Below are 16,681 nucleotides of genomic sequence, written 5' to 3'. Positions count from 1 at the left end.
ACCAGATTAAAATAATAAACTTAGTTGTTACTTGGCTTCCTGAAGTCAGGTGCTGCATCTCCATCGCTGTTTAGTCTTTGACAGGCTGCAGCTGGAGTGACACGTCTGGCTGCAGCGGTCACTTGTGTTGTAATCGCTGGGCTCCTCCTTTCATGCCTTGTACAGTACATTTGCAAAATCGCTAATCCCAGTTAATAGATGCAGTGGTCACATGCACTGTAGTTGGAACATCTCTGCTACAACTATTCAATAAAAGACCGGAGAGGCTGCAAAGAGGAAATGCTGAACTCTGGGAGAGTGACTAACACCGGAGTTTATTTTATGCACTAGCAATTAAAATAAATGTAACTTCTTAGTAGAAAACCCCATTAATGCAAAATCTAATGTTGTGGTCATGATGTTCTGACTAATTCCATATGCTTGTTACTGTTTTGACACTATTGTTAGGCAGAGTTCACATGACTAACACAGGGACATGTATTGAGGAGGAGGTTTTTTTTTTTTTTTTTCCCTTCTACTTTTGCATTCTCATTTTGAGTCTAGTGATCCAAACTAAGGCTATGTGCACACGCTGCGTTTTTTTGACGCTGCGTTTTTGTGCGTTTTTGGCCGCTAAAAATGCACAAAAACGCACCTGCGTCGAAAAAACGCATGCGTTTTTACCGCGATTTGGTGCGTTTTTGGCTGCGTTTTGCTGCGTTTTTGATCTCTGCGTTTTGCTGCATTTTTCCAATGCATTGCATGGGCGGAAAACGCAGAAACACGCAGGAAAGAATTGACATGTCCATTATTTTTTTTTTTTTTTTTTTTTCAAGCTCAAAAACGCAGCTTAAAAAAACAGTTGTGTGCGGACAGCAAAAATGAAAACTCATAGACTTTGCTAGGGAAGCAAAGTCATGCAGTTTTGAGGCCAAAAACGCACCCGTAAAACGCGCAAAAACGCCGCGAAAAATGCACTGTGCGCACATAGCCTAATAGCTGTTATATAAATCTGTTGGTTAGTCAGTTTTTTTGATGTCGCTTTTGGTTTGAAATTGCTCTTAAATGTTTTATTTGCACAAGTGAATATTTGGCTTAGACTCTGTCCCCATTTAACTACTGCTTTGTACATTGATCAATGTGATCAATGTTGAATGTACATGTGCTTCATAAGGTGTGGCAGCAATATAAAGGCTATAACTTAATCCATGTGAGCAATCTCTGTAAAAGTTAAACCCTTTTAACATTGTTGTTTAACCGTGTTACATAACGTACACATCATGTAATTATCCACACGTCTGTATGACTAGTTTCATCGGTATGGAACTTCTAAATATATCTGCAAAAAGGTGTGATTAAGCACCTAAAAATTTCATTTCCCATCATCTCCTTTTTAGGTTTCCTCCCTTCCTCTTATAATATGTTCCATTCTATTTTGAACATTAGGTTCTCAAAACAAATTTTTAGTACATTTTAATTTTTTTACATTAGATATCAATGAAGCAATAATTTTTATTATACAGTCATGGCCAAAAGTATTGGCACCCTTGCAATTGTTCCAGAAAATGATTTTTTTTTATTTTCCTCCCAGAAAATATTTGCAATTACACGTTTTGTTATAGACCTGTTTATTTTCTTTGTTTTCTGTTGTTCCAATACACACAGAGGGGGAAAAATTGAAAATTGGACATTTCATGTGCACAACAACCAAAATAGGCTGGGCAAAATTGTTGGCACTTTTGCAAAATTGTGAGGAAACGCTTTGTTTCAAGCATATAATGCTTTTAATACTCATCTGTGGCAAGTTACAGGTGTGGACAATAAGAAAATCACACCTGAATCCAGATAAAAAGGGGACAAGTTGACTCCATCTTTGCATTGTGTGTGTGTGTGTGTGTGTGTGTGTGTGTGTGTGTGTGTGTGTGTGTGTGTCACACAAAGCATGGAGAACAGAAAGAGAAGATTGAGGATTTGAGAACCAAAATTGTTGAAAAATATCAACAATATCAAAGTTACAAGTCCATCTCTAGAGATATTGATGTTCTTTTGTTTATGGTGCTCAACATAATCAAGAACTATACATGGAGACATACACACATGGTCAAAATTGTTGGTACTTCTCGTTTAGTGAAAGAAAAACCCACAATGGTCACAAAAATAACTTGAATCTGACAAGTAATAGTAAATAAAATCTATGAAAATTAACAAATGAGTTATGCATTGCTTTTCAACCATGCTGTCACAGAATTTAAAAATAAATAAATAAATAAAACTCATGAAACAGGCCTGGATAGAAATGAAAATGAAATGTAACAAGGGACATGTTAAATCAAGGCATATCCACTAATTAGTATCACAGGTGTCTGCAGTCTTATAAGAAGTCAGTGGGTCTGTATATAGGGCTACAGATACTTACTGTGCTGTTTTGGTGACATGGTGTGCAACACACTCAACATGTACCAGAGAAAGCAAAGATAAGAGTTGTCTCAGTTGATTAGAAGAAAATTATAGACAAGCATGTTAAAGGTAAAGGTTATAAGACAATCTCCAAGCAGCTTGATGTTGCTGTGTCTACAGTTGCACCCAAGAATGGCTTAGAGAAAAACATTGGATTATTCTGAAGTGGCCTTCTACAACCCCTGGCAAAAATTATCGAATCATCTGGCTCTAAAGATGTTCATTAAGTTTACTTTTCTTTTAAAAAAAAAAGCAGATCACAGACATGGCACAAAACTAAAGTCATTTAAAATGTCAACTTTCTGGCTTTAAGAAACACTAAAAAAAATCGTGAAAACATAATGTGGTAGCCAGTAACAGTTAATTTTCAAGACCAAATGGGAAAAAAATATTGAATCACTCAATTATGACAAAAAAAAATATGGAATCGCCCTGTAAATGTTCATTCCCAAAACGAACACCTGCATCAAATAAGATCTGCTTGTTAGTCTGCATCTAAAAAGGAGTGATCACACCTTGGAGAGCTGTTGCACCAAGTGGCGTGACATGAATCATAGCTCCAACACGAGAGATGTCAATTGAAACAAAGAAGATTATAAAACTCTTAAGTGGGTAAATCATCACGCAATGTTGCAAAGATGTTGGTTGTTCAGTCAGCTGTCAAAAATCTGGACCAAAAACAAACATGGGAAGGTTGTTAAAGGAAAACCTAGTGGTAGACCAAGGAAGACATCAAAGCGTCAAGACAGGAAACTTAAAGCAATATGTCTCCAAAACAGGAAATGCACAAAACAAATGTGGAACGAATGGAAGGAAACTGGAGTCAATGTCTGTGACCAAACTGGAAGAAACCGTCTAAAGGAAATGGGATTTACATACAGAAAAGCTAAACAATAAAAAGATGACTGCCTGAAGATAACATGTCAATTTCCACAGTCATTGATATGGGGCTGAATGTCAGGTAAAGGCACTGGGGAGATGGCGGTCATTACATCTTCAATAAATGACCCAAGTTTATATTACAATTTGGCCACTTTTCTTATCCCATTAATTGAAAGGATGTTTGGGGATGATGAAATCCTTTATCAAGATGATCATGCATCTTGTGGCCAAAATACCTGTTGAGTGGTGTAGTAGTCTCATTGACAGTTTACAGGAATAGTTTGATTGCACTGATTGCCTCAAAAGGTTGTGCTACAAAATATTAAGTTAAGGATACTATAATTTCTGTCCAGGTCTATTTCATGAGCTTTATTTTTTTTAAAAAAAAAATTTATGAATCGTTGAAAAGCAATGTCTGACTTTAATTTGTTCATTTTCAAAGACTGTTTATTTTATTACTTTTGTAAGATTCAAGTTATTTATGTGGCCAATGTGTTTTTTTCTTTTAAATAAACAAGGCGTACCAACAATTGACTGTGGGTGTAAAACAAAAATTGACTGCAGTGTGCCAAAAGCTCATCATTGTACTGTTTACCAAAAAACAGTGAAGCCTAGAAAGAAAATTAAAAAAAAAAAAAAAAAACTTTACCTACAGGGGGAAATATGGTGGAGGTTCAAAGACGGTTTGGAATTGATTGTTGCCTCTGGGTGCCTTGGCTGTATGCAAAGCAACATGAAATGTCACAATTACCAAAGGATTTTGGGTCACAATGTGGTGTCAGTGCCAGAAAGCTGGTTCTGCATTCTAGGTCATGGGTCTTCCAGTAGAACGTTGAACCCAAACCTACTTCAAGAAACGCCCAGAAATGGATGGAAACAAAGCGCTGCAGAGTTTCGAAGTTCCAGCAATGAGTTTGGATCTAAATCCCATTGAACATCTTAGATCTTTAAAATTGCTTCAAATATGAAAGACCTGGAGCAAGTTGCAAAAGAAAAGTGGTCCAAATTTTCAGTTGAGGTGTAAGAAGCTTGTTGATGGTTATAGGAGCAATTGATTGCCATTATTAATTAAATTATAAAGGGTGTGAAACCAAATATTTAAGTGGAGGTGCCAACAATTTTTTTTTTTTTTTTTTTTTACCAGACTGTTTTTGGAGTTTTGTGTGAAATGATGTACAATCTGCCGTTTTTTTGTTTTTACATTTTTGTGATGTTCCAATACACACAAAGGAAATAAACAGGTATAATTGAATAATTTTCTGGGAGAAATACTTCATTTTCTGGAACAATTTCAAGGGTGCCAACTTTTTTTGGCCATGACTCTATATCTTAAGATGGTATTAGTGTTGAAGTGAAGTGAAAGAATGTATAACAGTGTATTATTAGAATGGAAGAAATAGAGTAATTAAGTTGTCATTTACGGTTTCAGGTAATGAGAAACCCAGGCCATTGAGTACAGTATTTCTGCAAGCAGAGGAATGGACGCCTGTTGCTAAAATTCCACAAGGATACCACAGTTTTCCAAGGATAATACAGGTTTCTCGTGAGGAAAACCCAGTACATACAGCCGAATCCAAGGTTCCAGAGTCTGACTCCGACCAAGCCAAGTCCTGGTATGGGAAACCAAAAAGCATGTCTTCAATTAACAGACCACAAACAGTGGAACCTCCCATCGACTTTCTGATTATACCACCTCCTGAACCATTCCGAGATCCTCAAGTTCTTATTGATAAGAGACGTTCTGTTACCGATCCCACAGATGCGCGTGAATTAAGATATGAGAAACCACAATTTAGACCACCCACAATCTCAGAAAATAAAGAGCTGCCACCTGTAGTAAAACCATTTAGCATGCCAACACCATTGTTGTTTCCAAGGGTCACCTCCCCAAAGACTACCACAAGTTCACAAGAAACAATTAGCCAGGTTGAAGACAAATCTGTGGATGCTAAACAAGGTCCACCAACTGCACCAAAGCCACGTACTCTGCCACCACACATAATCATTAAATCAAGCTCTGGTGTGGTATCTAATCTAGACCCACAGAGTAGACCAAGAACATTTTCAGCACATGAGAGGTATATGGACAGGGCTCCTGAACCTTCAATCCCAAAGGTTACTCACTCCAAGGAGCATGAGCGCGCTAGGCTTGAAGCATTACAAAAATTGGGCTTTATTGTAAAATCAAGTTCACAAGAGAATATTTCATTGAGGGCCTCAAAGACCGATCTGTCTATAGCACATGTTGGTGATCAAGGTGACCAAGATCTTAACAGAAAAAGTGATGTTAATCAACAACATAGAGTGGATTTAATGGGAACAACTTCTACACAACCTTCAACTATACTTAAGGCTGATGATCGCCAAGTAAGAAGTGAAAGCCCAAGCAAGAGCGTAAAAATCATAAAATCAAGCTCTGTAGAAAAAGTGGAGCCGGTTAGTGGAACTACTTTAATTCAAAAAACCCCTAATGCAGTGGAAATATCTCCACAACATATTAAAAGTAGTATTTTTGATAGGAGCAGGCCCAGTGTTAAGGCAAAAGCCCAAGAAAAAGCAGATGTAGTTATTCAAACGTCCAAGCCTTTAAATGAGGTCCCTACTGCCACTGATGGGTCTAGGAACACTGTAGATAGTACAAAACACAAATCGCCATCACATTCTCATGCTTCATCAAAAGTAGATAACAAATCTGGTCCTTCTGGTTATAGTGCTAATATATTAACTACTGAATCAGATTTGTCCTTAAAACAAGGTCTTGATAGAAAACCTTCGACTTTAAAAGCAACACCTGTGGAGAAACAAACTGTCTTTCCTGAAATTCATCCTGCTCCATTTAATTCATCTGGCCCTCTATCTATAGGTGAGAAACCTCAAGAGAAAGTGGGGTCATTTGAGAATATTAGTCATATTAGTACCAGTCCTGGAAAACCCTTCAGTTTTCCTCGACCAAAGGAGATTGTGGTCACTCCCCATAGTCCAGAAGTACAAGGAAAAGAGCAAGTCCCTGATAAGAGCAACAGACACAGCACTCATTTTGAACCTTCCAATGAACCATACCTGCGCTTTCCTCAAGGCTCTGTTCCTGGTCTCAGACAAATAAACATTAAAGCAAACACATTAGAACGGTCTGGTGTGGGCCTTAGTGGGTCCATGTCAAGTATTGAAAAGGAGTCTCAAAAGGCAAATGGCTCATTCTTCAAAAAACCACTGTTTTCGGGAAATTTTTTGCGAAGCAATCGACCAAGGCCAGCATCCCTGGGCACTGGAAAAGACTTTGCCTACCTAGAGTCCTCTACCGTGGATGGAGAAACTACTGAGAAACGATCTTTCTTTTCAAGACCTCGCTCATCTGGTCCCGTCACTAGTGTTAAAATCACTCCTAAAGGAACTTCAGAAGAACATCGGAAAGAAGCTTTGAAGAAGCTTGGCATTTTAAAGGAATAGACGGTTGCATAAAATATACACTCTGTGAATCTACCTGAAAAGTAATGTGTAGTTAATGTGCACTCTTTATGACACTGATCTTATTTTAGACATGGAATTTTTGACGCTCTCCCTTAAAGGGAATCTGTCTTGATGATTTTGCCTCCTAATCTGAGAGGCAACAAACTCTAATTTCAGAAATGATTCACTTACTGGGCTGCTTTCTAAAGTTTTGATAATCTCCTGCTGATAACATCTTTTTTTATCACTAGAGGACTAGTAAACCTGCTGCTATGTAGTCCTCCATCTTCATGAGCTCTCTATAACCCTGCCCCCACCACTGAATGTCTGCTTTTTGCCTATGCTGTATATACAGAAAGCTATTTAATCAGTGGTGTGAACGAGGTTATACAGATCTCAGCATTCACAGAACTGATAGATATGCACCAAATAAGACAGTAATTTATTCAAAACTGCAGCAAGGAGCCTAGTAAATGATTCATGACTAGAATTGGGGTCTCTGTCTGTACATCATGATGCTATCAGATGAGCTGGCAAAACATGTTTAAAAATTCCTTGCAAAGTCCACAATTAATCTCTCCCTTTTTTTTTTTTTTTTGTGTTTTTATATAATTCCTTATGCAACCTAATGAATATAATCCATAAGCTTTAATGCAGATACAGGCAAAGTTAACTAGAATTCCTTGATGGTATATAGATAGCTGAATCATTGTACATTACTGTAAACCCCATGACTCATATTAAAGGGATTCTACGTTGTAGAGCACTACTTAATTTTCTACTTTGGACTTATGTGCTGTAATCCTAACGTAATAAAATATTTTTTTGTAATGTTCTCCGATTTGCTCATGAAGCTTTTTATTTAACTTGTGGATTAATCAGTTGCTTGTCTGTGCCAGGGTAATGTACAATTCATTAACACACATGTAAATAGATAAAGTGTTTTAACTCTTTGTTCTTAATTTAATTTTTCTTTAAATATCATTAAAGAAACAAAGTCACATCATTAAAGGGGAAAAAAAAAATCAACCTTTTAGTGTGAATCATATAAACACCCAATTGTCGACTTTCATCTGCCAAATCACTGTGAAAGTCTTTAAAAAATTTTTTTTATATATACTGTGTATGGTCTCTGGTATATTCTGTATAATCCTACATGTTCTTTGTTTGTGTACATTTTGTTTCATTGCACATTCAACTTTCCTGTACATTGCTTCAATAATAAAGTTTTAATAAATCTTTTGGAACTTTTTTTTTTTTTTTTTTTATTAAAATGTTCCTAATGTGAACACGAAGAGATTGCTATGGCCTCTTATGCCACTCTAGCTGCAGAAGGAATACTTTTTTGGTGAGATTGGGCATATAAAGACTTGTAGACTGACCACCTTGTTGTGCCTCTAGGCTTGGTTTGATTAAAAGGCCAACATTACTTGTACCCAGTTACACATTTGCCAATTATATACAGTATATTGGTATTGGTATTTCACACCTCTTTAGCCATATGGTAATATCCAAGATTACTATAGTCATCCTCTAGGTATTGTACAATGATGTGAATGCATTATTTTCCCCTTCATTTGGATAAGCAGATGGTAAAAAAAAAACAACCCATTCATTGTTAAATTATATAGTTAGTACTATAGATGAGCGATCCCGCCTGTGTTCGCTGGTCAGAACGATCCTTGCTGAACCTATTGAATTTATTGTGAGGCAAAACTTTCTTTTATAAAATGGTGAATGGGGGCTGCAAAAGAAAATAAGGAAAGAATAAAGCAGGACATACTTAGTCTCCCTGCGGCTGCAGTGCTACCTCCGGGGCCAATTTATCCCACATACATATTCACTACTTTCCCCACCCATCGGCATCTGGCTGCAGTCAGACTGCACCCTCACCCTCTGACAACGTTTATACTGCTGGTGTAAAATAAGTAAATTGCTGTGAGGTCCCCCTTACATATTGATACCAGCACAGATAAAGCCCACAGCTACAGGCTGTAGCCCCCAGCCATGCACTTACCTTGGCTGTGTATCAAAATAAGAGGGGTGCGTGTGTGGGTTTTTTTTTTGTTTTTTTAAATTGTTAAACTGTGTGGGCCCGGCTCTCCTCCCACCCCTTCCCTGCCCAATTTTGATATTCAGCCAAGATAAAGCCCAACAGCTGGGGGCTGGTATTCTCAGGCTTGGGAGACCCATGCTTATTGCCCCCCCCCCCCAGCATAAAAATAGCAGCCTGCTGCGGCCCAGGATTGCTGTATCCATTAGATGCGACACTCCCAGAACTTTACCCATTCTTCCTGATTGCCCTGGTGCGGTGGCAATCGGGGTAATAAAGGGTTAATGTCAGCCCACAGCCGCCACTAAGCCTTAGATTAATAATGGTGAGGGTCTATGAGACCCCCAGTTACTAAAAAACGCAAACACCGAAAAAAAAAAAAATCTTATTTTAAATAAAATACAAAAAACCCTGCCCTCTTTCACCACTATATTAATCCCCAAAAGACCCAGGTCCTGCATGCTGTTCCTATTTTGATGCAGAGCCAAGATAAGTGCATTGCTGGGGCTGCAGCCTTTAGCCATGGGCTTTATTTGTGCTGGTATCAATATATAGGGGAACCGCATGGAATTTTTAATTTTTATTTTACAACAGTATGATGCTTCCATAGAGGGTGGGGACACATTGTGACTGCAACCAATCAGATGCTGGTGCATGGGTAAAGGGAATATGTATGAGGAATAATTATTGGCCCAGGAGGCGGTTGCAACATGCCCCATCCCCCACCACCCCCCCGTGATTTCCCTGACCAATCTTGAGGCTGCCAATACTTGAAATGACTTATTGGAAGAGGATGGCTTCTGAAAACCGAACATTGCGACCGATCCAAGCCTAACATTCCCGACTTTTCGGTGAATTGTTCAGTTTTTAGATCCCTCTGTACTGTACGATTTTGGTATTTTTCTGATCAAGAGTGCTCATCTCCAGTTAGTACTAAAGTGCTCGCCATGTTCAGCAGCCATGGAAATAAAAATTGCTTACATCTGGCTTATAATGTATTACTATAATATTTTGTTTTAGGTTTTTTTTTTTTTATTGAACAACCCTTTTTCAAAATAAAGGGGTTGTCCACTACCCAGACAACTTTTTTTTTTTTTTTTTTTTCCTACACGTTGTAAAATAAACTCTTTACGCTCTCATCCTGAGGTTTGCATAACATTGTTATGCAACGTGAGCACTGGAGCGAATGTCATATAAACTTCGAGAGAGACAGTGCTAGTATTGTGATGAAGGTACAGTATCTTTATTTTACAATGGGGAATATAATTAAGATGGGTTTGTCCAAGTACCGTAGCTTTGTTACAAAATAATTTTGCACTATGCCATTCAATATTAATTTTGGGTTTGCACAAATTAATTTAAATAGAAAAAAAAATGTGTACAGATGCATGGGACTGATTTTCAGTCCCAATTTAATTTCTGCACACATCAGACCTTCTGTGAATATACCAAAGGGTGATCTAATTATCAGCATTATACTTTGATTATATCATAAGGTTGAATCAGATGGACCTAGGTCTTTTTTTTTGTTTCCAACCTATGTAACTATCATTAAGAATTAAGCCACATTATTGCAATGTTTAAGACTAGTTTCCTGGATGTAGATCACTAATTGCTTCAAGAATGTTTTCTCACATTAAGTAATGCAAGTGTAGAATGTAGGCTATGAATACTAAAAGGTCTGGTATTGAAAATATAAAGATCAATCAATTGTTTCCAGACAGAAATGGGTTAAGACTTAATTAAATGTAACTATTTGGAGCTTTTACTTTAGAGTTTACCTCTACCTTTCATCCATGTGTGTTGGAGAAGAGGAAACGCCTTCATTAAATATGCATTGGTACGTGGAATTTTACTGATGTGCCCCTAGGGCCAGAAACACTGGCTAAACTGCTCTGGCTGGTCTTGGGTGAGTGTTGTGTAGCTGAGTTTTTACTTACCTGTGTCATCATAACCTGCATAAAGCAGTTTTCAGTCTTTAACCTGCGCTGCTTTATTTTGATTGGCACAGATATCTAGATAATTGCAAAGCTGCACAGAAGTATCATTTGTTATAGGTGCATGTGTAAAAGTGAAGAAAGTGTATCCATATGTTATGGAATGACAAGCAATAGTAATAAGTGGGGAGGAGACGTGCTATTAGTGGTTTTCAAAATAACTTTTCCACAGTACTGTGTGTGTGTGTGTGTGTGTGTGTGTGTGTGTGTGTGTGTGTGTGTGTGTGTGTATATATTATTTTTGTTTTTTTTTTCTTCTTTTCCTGCAAGGACTAGTGATGAACGAGTGTAATTGTGACTATTAGCTACTCCCACGGTTAGTATGGTGTTCGGGTTACTTGTTGCATTGCGAGTTTTTATGTATGTACTCTCCTCGCTATATTCGGATGTCTTGCCCAGCAGGTTTCGTGCCTGATTTGCAACAACTAATCATGCTCGGCTTCTTTACCAATCACAGTAATGCTGCAGCCATCTTGGTTTTGGCATTATTGTGATTGGCTGGCCGCGCAGCGTCATAGGGTCTATAAAAGCCCTTCTGCTGTCATTTTGCACACATTGCAGATGGATCCAGTGTTTCGTATCAGCATAGGGACAGAGCGAGCAGCTGTTAGGGAGAGTGTGTAGACCTTTTTAATAACACAAAGCCCTTAGTATACACTTCAGGTAGCCCTTAAAAGCCCTATGTCAGTGTAGTGTAGACTAGGGAGGGAGAGATTTTGGACCAGGGACAGAGTTTTAAAGGAGCTTGTCCCTACCTCCATCGTACCAGAATACATTAACTTTTTTAACTCTAGAAGTTCCAGAAATTTCGAGCTCCATAGGGTTCCAGTGGTAGAAATGTTAAATGACCCCTCTCTGGGACTTCTAGTGTTAAAAGCTGAAACCACTGAACATCTCATAGTACAGGGAGGGAGAGATTGGGGATTAGGTAGGGAGAGGTTAAACTGTTCTTACAGTGTCCATATAAGAACAGTTTTTGTCAGAGCAAAGCTCTTTTTATTTGTTTTTTCCACCCACACAGAGTAGTGACATTTTGTGTTGACTCTACTTTTAAAAGTGCTGGGTTTTTTTATTTTATTTCCCCCCCCCGCCCTATTTTTGGGGTTATAGCTTGGCTTGTGCTGTTCACATGAGAGATATTAATACATTGTTAGTAGTCTTGCCAAATACAAAGCGGTACTACTAGCATTTTGTGCTGCCTGTTACACTAAACACACCTGTCCTGTTTCCCCAATATTTTGGGGGTTACATATCTTGATTTGTGACTTCCACATCAGCCACATTAATACGGTGCTAGTGGGTTTGCTAAATATGAAGCAGCACTACTAGCATTTTGGGCTGCCTGGTAAAAAGTACTTACTGGTACTTTTTCCACAATATTTTAGGGTCAAAGTTTTCTTGCTTGGGCTATCAACATCTGTAAATATGACACTAAAATGACAAAAAAAGCCAGTTTAGGGACATGGCCATGGATGTGGTGTTGTTAGTGGTGGGTGACAAGGCACTGAGTCTGTGTCAGGTCAGAAGAAGCTTGATGCAACCATTATGTTCCTTGCCAAATTTCCGGTCTGGAACGTAAATGTGTGTCAAAGCCAAAAGAGCAAGAGCAGATTCTGTCTTGGAAGGCAGACAAGACTTCTTCCCATTTCTTACGCAGCAACAAATCTTCCACAACCACAGTCTACTGTGGATACAAAGAAGACCGGCCCATCCAATCTTCAACCTGGTCCTCCTCCGTCTCCTCATCATCAGTTACTGGAGACATATTAACCCCAAGGTTGGCCACTCTGAGGATCTGTTTTGTACATATCCTTTGATTTAGCTCAGGCCTCTCACAGTGCAGCATTGAGGAGGTGGCGGGTGTTGATGTGCAAGTATTTTAAGACCTACAGCCGGAATAAAGCCAGTTTGAAGAACCTGATTTACTGTCTCCAGAGGTGGAGGCTGATGATGAGACACAGTCGCCATCACGTCCGCCTACAATCTCAACTGGGAAGGAGGATGAGGTGGTCGATGATGAGTCCACTGATCTTACCTGGACTGTTGATATGCATAGCTAGCACAGCAACAGTGAGGAAGATGGATATGTAGCACCAACATAAGCACAAAGGGGTTGTGGTTTGCCCAGAGTGCGAACTGGTCAACTGTTCCGAAGAGCACCCTCACTGTGGCCCAAGTCAGGGCAAGGGGGCATTCAGCTGCTGTCTGGAAGTTTTTTTCTTTTCTTTTCTGAAAGTCCTTCAGAGAAAAACATTGTAATTTGTAGCATCTGCCATACCAAGTTGAGCAGAGGCCAGGGTAAAGACAACTTGAACACCACCAGTATGCAAAACCACATGGCAGCCAAGCACCCCAGTATGTGGGTACCAAATTTGTGTTTGCAAGTCAAAACACTGCCAATGTCGCCTGTGCAATGTCCTTCACAATCTGCTGTCCAGGAAGCAGACGCTCATACATCCTGCCCACAGGTTGCGATTGCACAGACACTGCAAACATCAATCACATCCATGTGCTTGTCCCAGTGCACTGTCCAGTTGTCCATGCCAGAGATCTTGGAAAGTAAGTGTAAATACCCAGCCACACAGGCACAAAACCTAAACTCGCATATTGCCAAATTGCTAGCGGTGGAGATGTTGCCATTTAGGCTTGTGGGAACACAGTGATCTCTTGGCTGTGCCTTCCCCATGATAGTGTTCCCAGCTGCCACTATTTTGCTCAGTGTGTCATTGCCATGTTACACAAGCACGTGTTAAACAATCTCAACCATGTTCTGACCAACTATGTTACCTGGGAAGGTGCACCTAACAGGCGTAGACAGGGACGATATACATCTGTCACAGAACACTGGGTGAACCTGGTGGAGGCTGGGACAAACTCGCAAACTGGAACATCACACATCCCACCCAAACCAAGAATAGCGGGCCCAACTTTTATAAGGGTTTCCACCTCATCATATTCCACTTTGTCTCCCCTCCTCCTCTGTTAAATTTCCCTCCCCATCACTTCCAAGCTGGGAGCTGTGCAGCAGTACAAAGGCAAAGCGGCAACACGCTCTGCTGAAGTTGATCTTTTTAGGTCAGAAACCACACTGTTATGATCCGGAACCATGGAAGACCATTACAAATCATTGGTAAAAGGTGACGAGCATTGGCAACTAATCTGGCCGCCATCACCTTACTAACCATCAACACTAGAAGTAGCCGAGAGGTGAACTAACATCCTATGCACCGCGAACCAAGCCGGAGAACTAGCTATCCTAAAGGAAGGAAAGATGAATAAAGGGGGCTTTACACGCTGCGACATCGCTAATGCGAAGTCATTGGGGTCACTGAATTTGTGACGCACATCCGCCCGCATTAGCGATGCCGTGGCGTGTAACACCTATGAGCGATTTTTGCATCGTCGCAAAAACATGCAAAATCGCTCTTCGGTGACATGGGGGTCCATCCTCCAATATCGTTACTGCAGCAGTAACAAAGTTGTTCCTCGTTCCTGCGGCAGCACACATCGCTCCGTGTGACACCGCAGGAACGAGGAAGCTCTCCTTACCTGCCTCCCGGCCACAATGCGGAAGGAAGGAGTTGGGCGGGATGTTACGTCCCGCTCATCTCCGCCCCTCCGCTTCTATTGGGCGGCGGTTCAGTGACGCAGCTGTGACGTCGCTGTGACGCTGAACGAACCGCCCCCTTAGAAAGGAGGCGGTTCGCTGGTCACAGTGATGTCGCCGGGCAGGTAAGTACGTGTTACGGGTCTGGGCGATGTTATGCAGCACGGGCAGCGATTTGCCCATGTTGCACAACAGATGGGGGCGGGTACCCACGCTAGGCGATATCGGTACCGATATCGCAGCGTGTAAAGCCCGCTTAACTCTCTGCCTCAGAAAATAGATAAAGAATAGCAAGCCCCCCACATTCAAAGACTGTGGTGATATAGGAAAACACAATACACAGATGATAGGATTAGCAAAAGGTGAGGCCCCCACTGACTAAAATAGGAAAGGACAGGAAAGGGGCTGATGGTGGCCAGAGAAAAACCATGCAAAATTCAAAATTCCTGATAGTACAAAAAGGCCCTCAGATCGCACGATCTGATCTCCGTCCTATACCAGGCGCTCTTGTCATACCAATGAACAGAAAACAAGAATCATAACAAAGTCAACAAGCCACAAACACATGGACCCAAAGGAGCTATATACGTTGGCAAATCTGGTGTGTGTTTTTTAACTGTAATTTACAGATTAATCATGGAAGGAATCTCGGGGAGACGCCTGACATGATTAATCTAGGATTTAGTGGCAGCTATGGGCTGCCATTAACTCCTTATTACCCCGATTTGCCAACGCACTAGGGTAAATCGGGAAGAGCCGGGTACAGCCCCAGAACTGTCGCCTATAATGTATGCGGCAATTCTGGGCGGCTGCTGACTGATATTGTTAGGGTGGGGGGCTCCCCATAACGTGGAGCTCCCCATCCTGAGAATACCAGCCTTCAGCCATATGGCTTTATCTGGCTGGTATTAAAATTGGGGGGGACCGCACGCCGTTTTTTTTAATTATTTAATTATTTATTTCACTGCACAGTATAGACACGCCCACCGGCTGCTGTGATTGGGTGCAGTGAGACAGCTGTCACTCAGTGTGGGGGCGTGTCTCACTGCAACCAATCATAGGCGCCGAAAAGCAGGAAAGCAGAGAATACGAGATTGATTAATGAGCGGCCGGCTTTTTCAAAAGAGGAAAAGCCGCCGCAACAGTGTGAACAGCCGTGCAGCGCCGCGCCGGAGATCGGGGAACGGTAAGTAAGAGAGAGGGGGGAGAATGACCGACAGACTGTCAGAGGGGGACAGACAAGACAGAGAGAGACAGACAGAGCGAGACCGACCGACGGGAGATAGAATGAAAAAAAAAATGACCGACATCGTTAGTAAAAAGCACAAAACGTGCGTTTTGGACATCGGAGTGCCACACAATGTTTTACGTAAAATCTTTCATGTATTAATCTCAAAAAGTAACATACACCAGCTCTATCTCACTATTGGGTATGTGCCCTTAACATTTCCGCCATGAAAATTCATTTTGGTGTCATTTTGGAAGGTTTTCTGGTGAGTCCGTAAAAATGGCGTAAAACTCGGACAAAATTGTTCACAGCTGTGACTTTTGAGTGATAAATGCTTCAAGGGGTCTTCCCCATGCTGTTGCCATGTCATTTGAGCACTCTTCTGAGACTTTTGTGACATTTTTAGGGTTTCTACATGCTGCCGGGGGGTCATTTCACAAAAATACTCGGGTCTCCCATAGGATAACATTGGGCTCGGTGCTCGGGCCGAGTACACGAGTATCTTGGGATGCTCGGCCCGAGCCTCGAGCACCCGAGCTTTTTAGTACTCGCTCATCACTAATAACTAGAAATTATGTATGACAGAGGGACTTACAAAATCCCAATTTTAAAAGAAAATAAAAGCCAAAACACTATTTGTGAACAAACACTAAAAGGGATATTCTTTTTTTTCCTCTGATTTATTTAGCCTTATACAGTATACAAGTGATTATGCAGGAAAAACTGTTTGTTAACCTTTTTGGCCTGTAAAATGCAATTTAGGTTAGGTTTGGTAGGTGTTCTTGTGTATCTGGAAAAGTGGCTTAACACTGACATCCTTATTCCGAGAAACCACATGTGACTCAGAAATGCATGCAGGCGTATTCTCCAGGCTCTCCCCATTGTTTCATCACTTTCCAATCCATTTCAGCCTTTTCCTCAGGCCCGCAGACCCCTTTCTTCGGTCCAGCGAAAAAATTACTCGCATTTACCATTGACTTGCTTTGTACTCGCTATTTAGAACAAATTACAAAGTACTTGTTACGAGTATA

General features: G+C 40.5%; 1 protein-coding gene across 1 annotated transcript in view; it reads left to right on the top strand.

The window, feature by feature from the left end:
• Positions 1-8,004, top strand: part of C2H1orf116 (chromosome 2 C1orf116 homolog) — a 57,008-nt gene extending 49,004 nt beyond the window's left edge. The window contains exon 4 of the mRNA XM_075335712.1: positions 4,748-8,004. Coding sequence (XP_075191827.1) covers positions 4,748-6,765 — 2,018 coding nt within the window. The 3' untranslated portion in view covers positions 6,766-8,004. The remainder of the gene's footprint in view (positions 1-4,747) is intronic.
• The last annotated feature ends 8,677 nt before the right edge of the window (positions 8,005-16,681 follow it).

The sequence above is a fragment of the Anomaloglossus baeobatrachus genome, chromosome 2 (genome assembly GCF_048569485.1).
Source record: "Anomaloglossus baeobatrachus isolate aAnoBae1 chromosome 2, aAnoBae1.hap1, whole genome shotgun sequence".
NCBI classification, from domain to species: domain Eukaryota; kingdom Metazoa; phylum Chordata; class Amphibia; order Anura; family Aromobatidae; genus Anomaloglossus; species Anomaloglossus baeobatrachus.
This window is presented reverse-complemented; position numbering and strand designations above follow the sequence as displayed.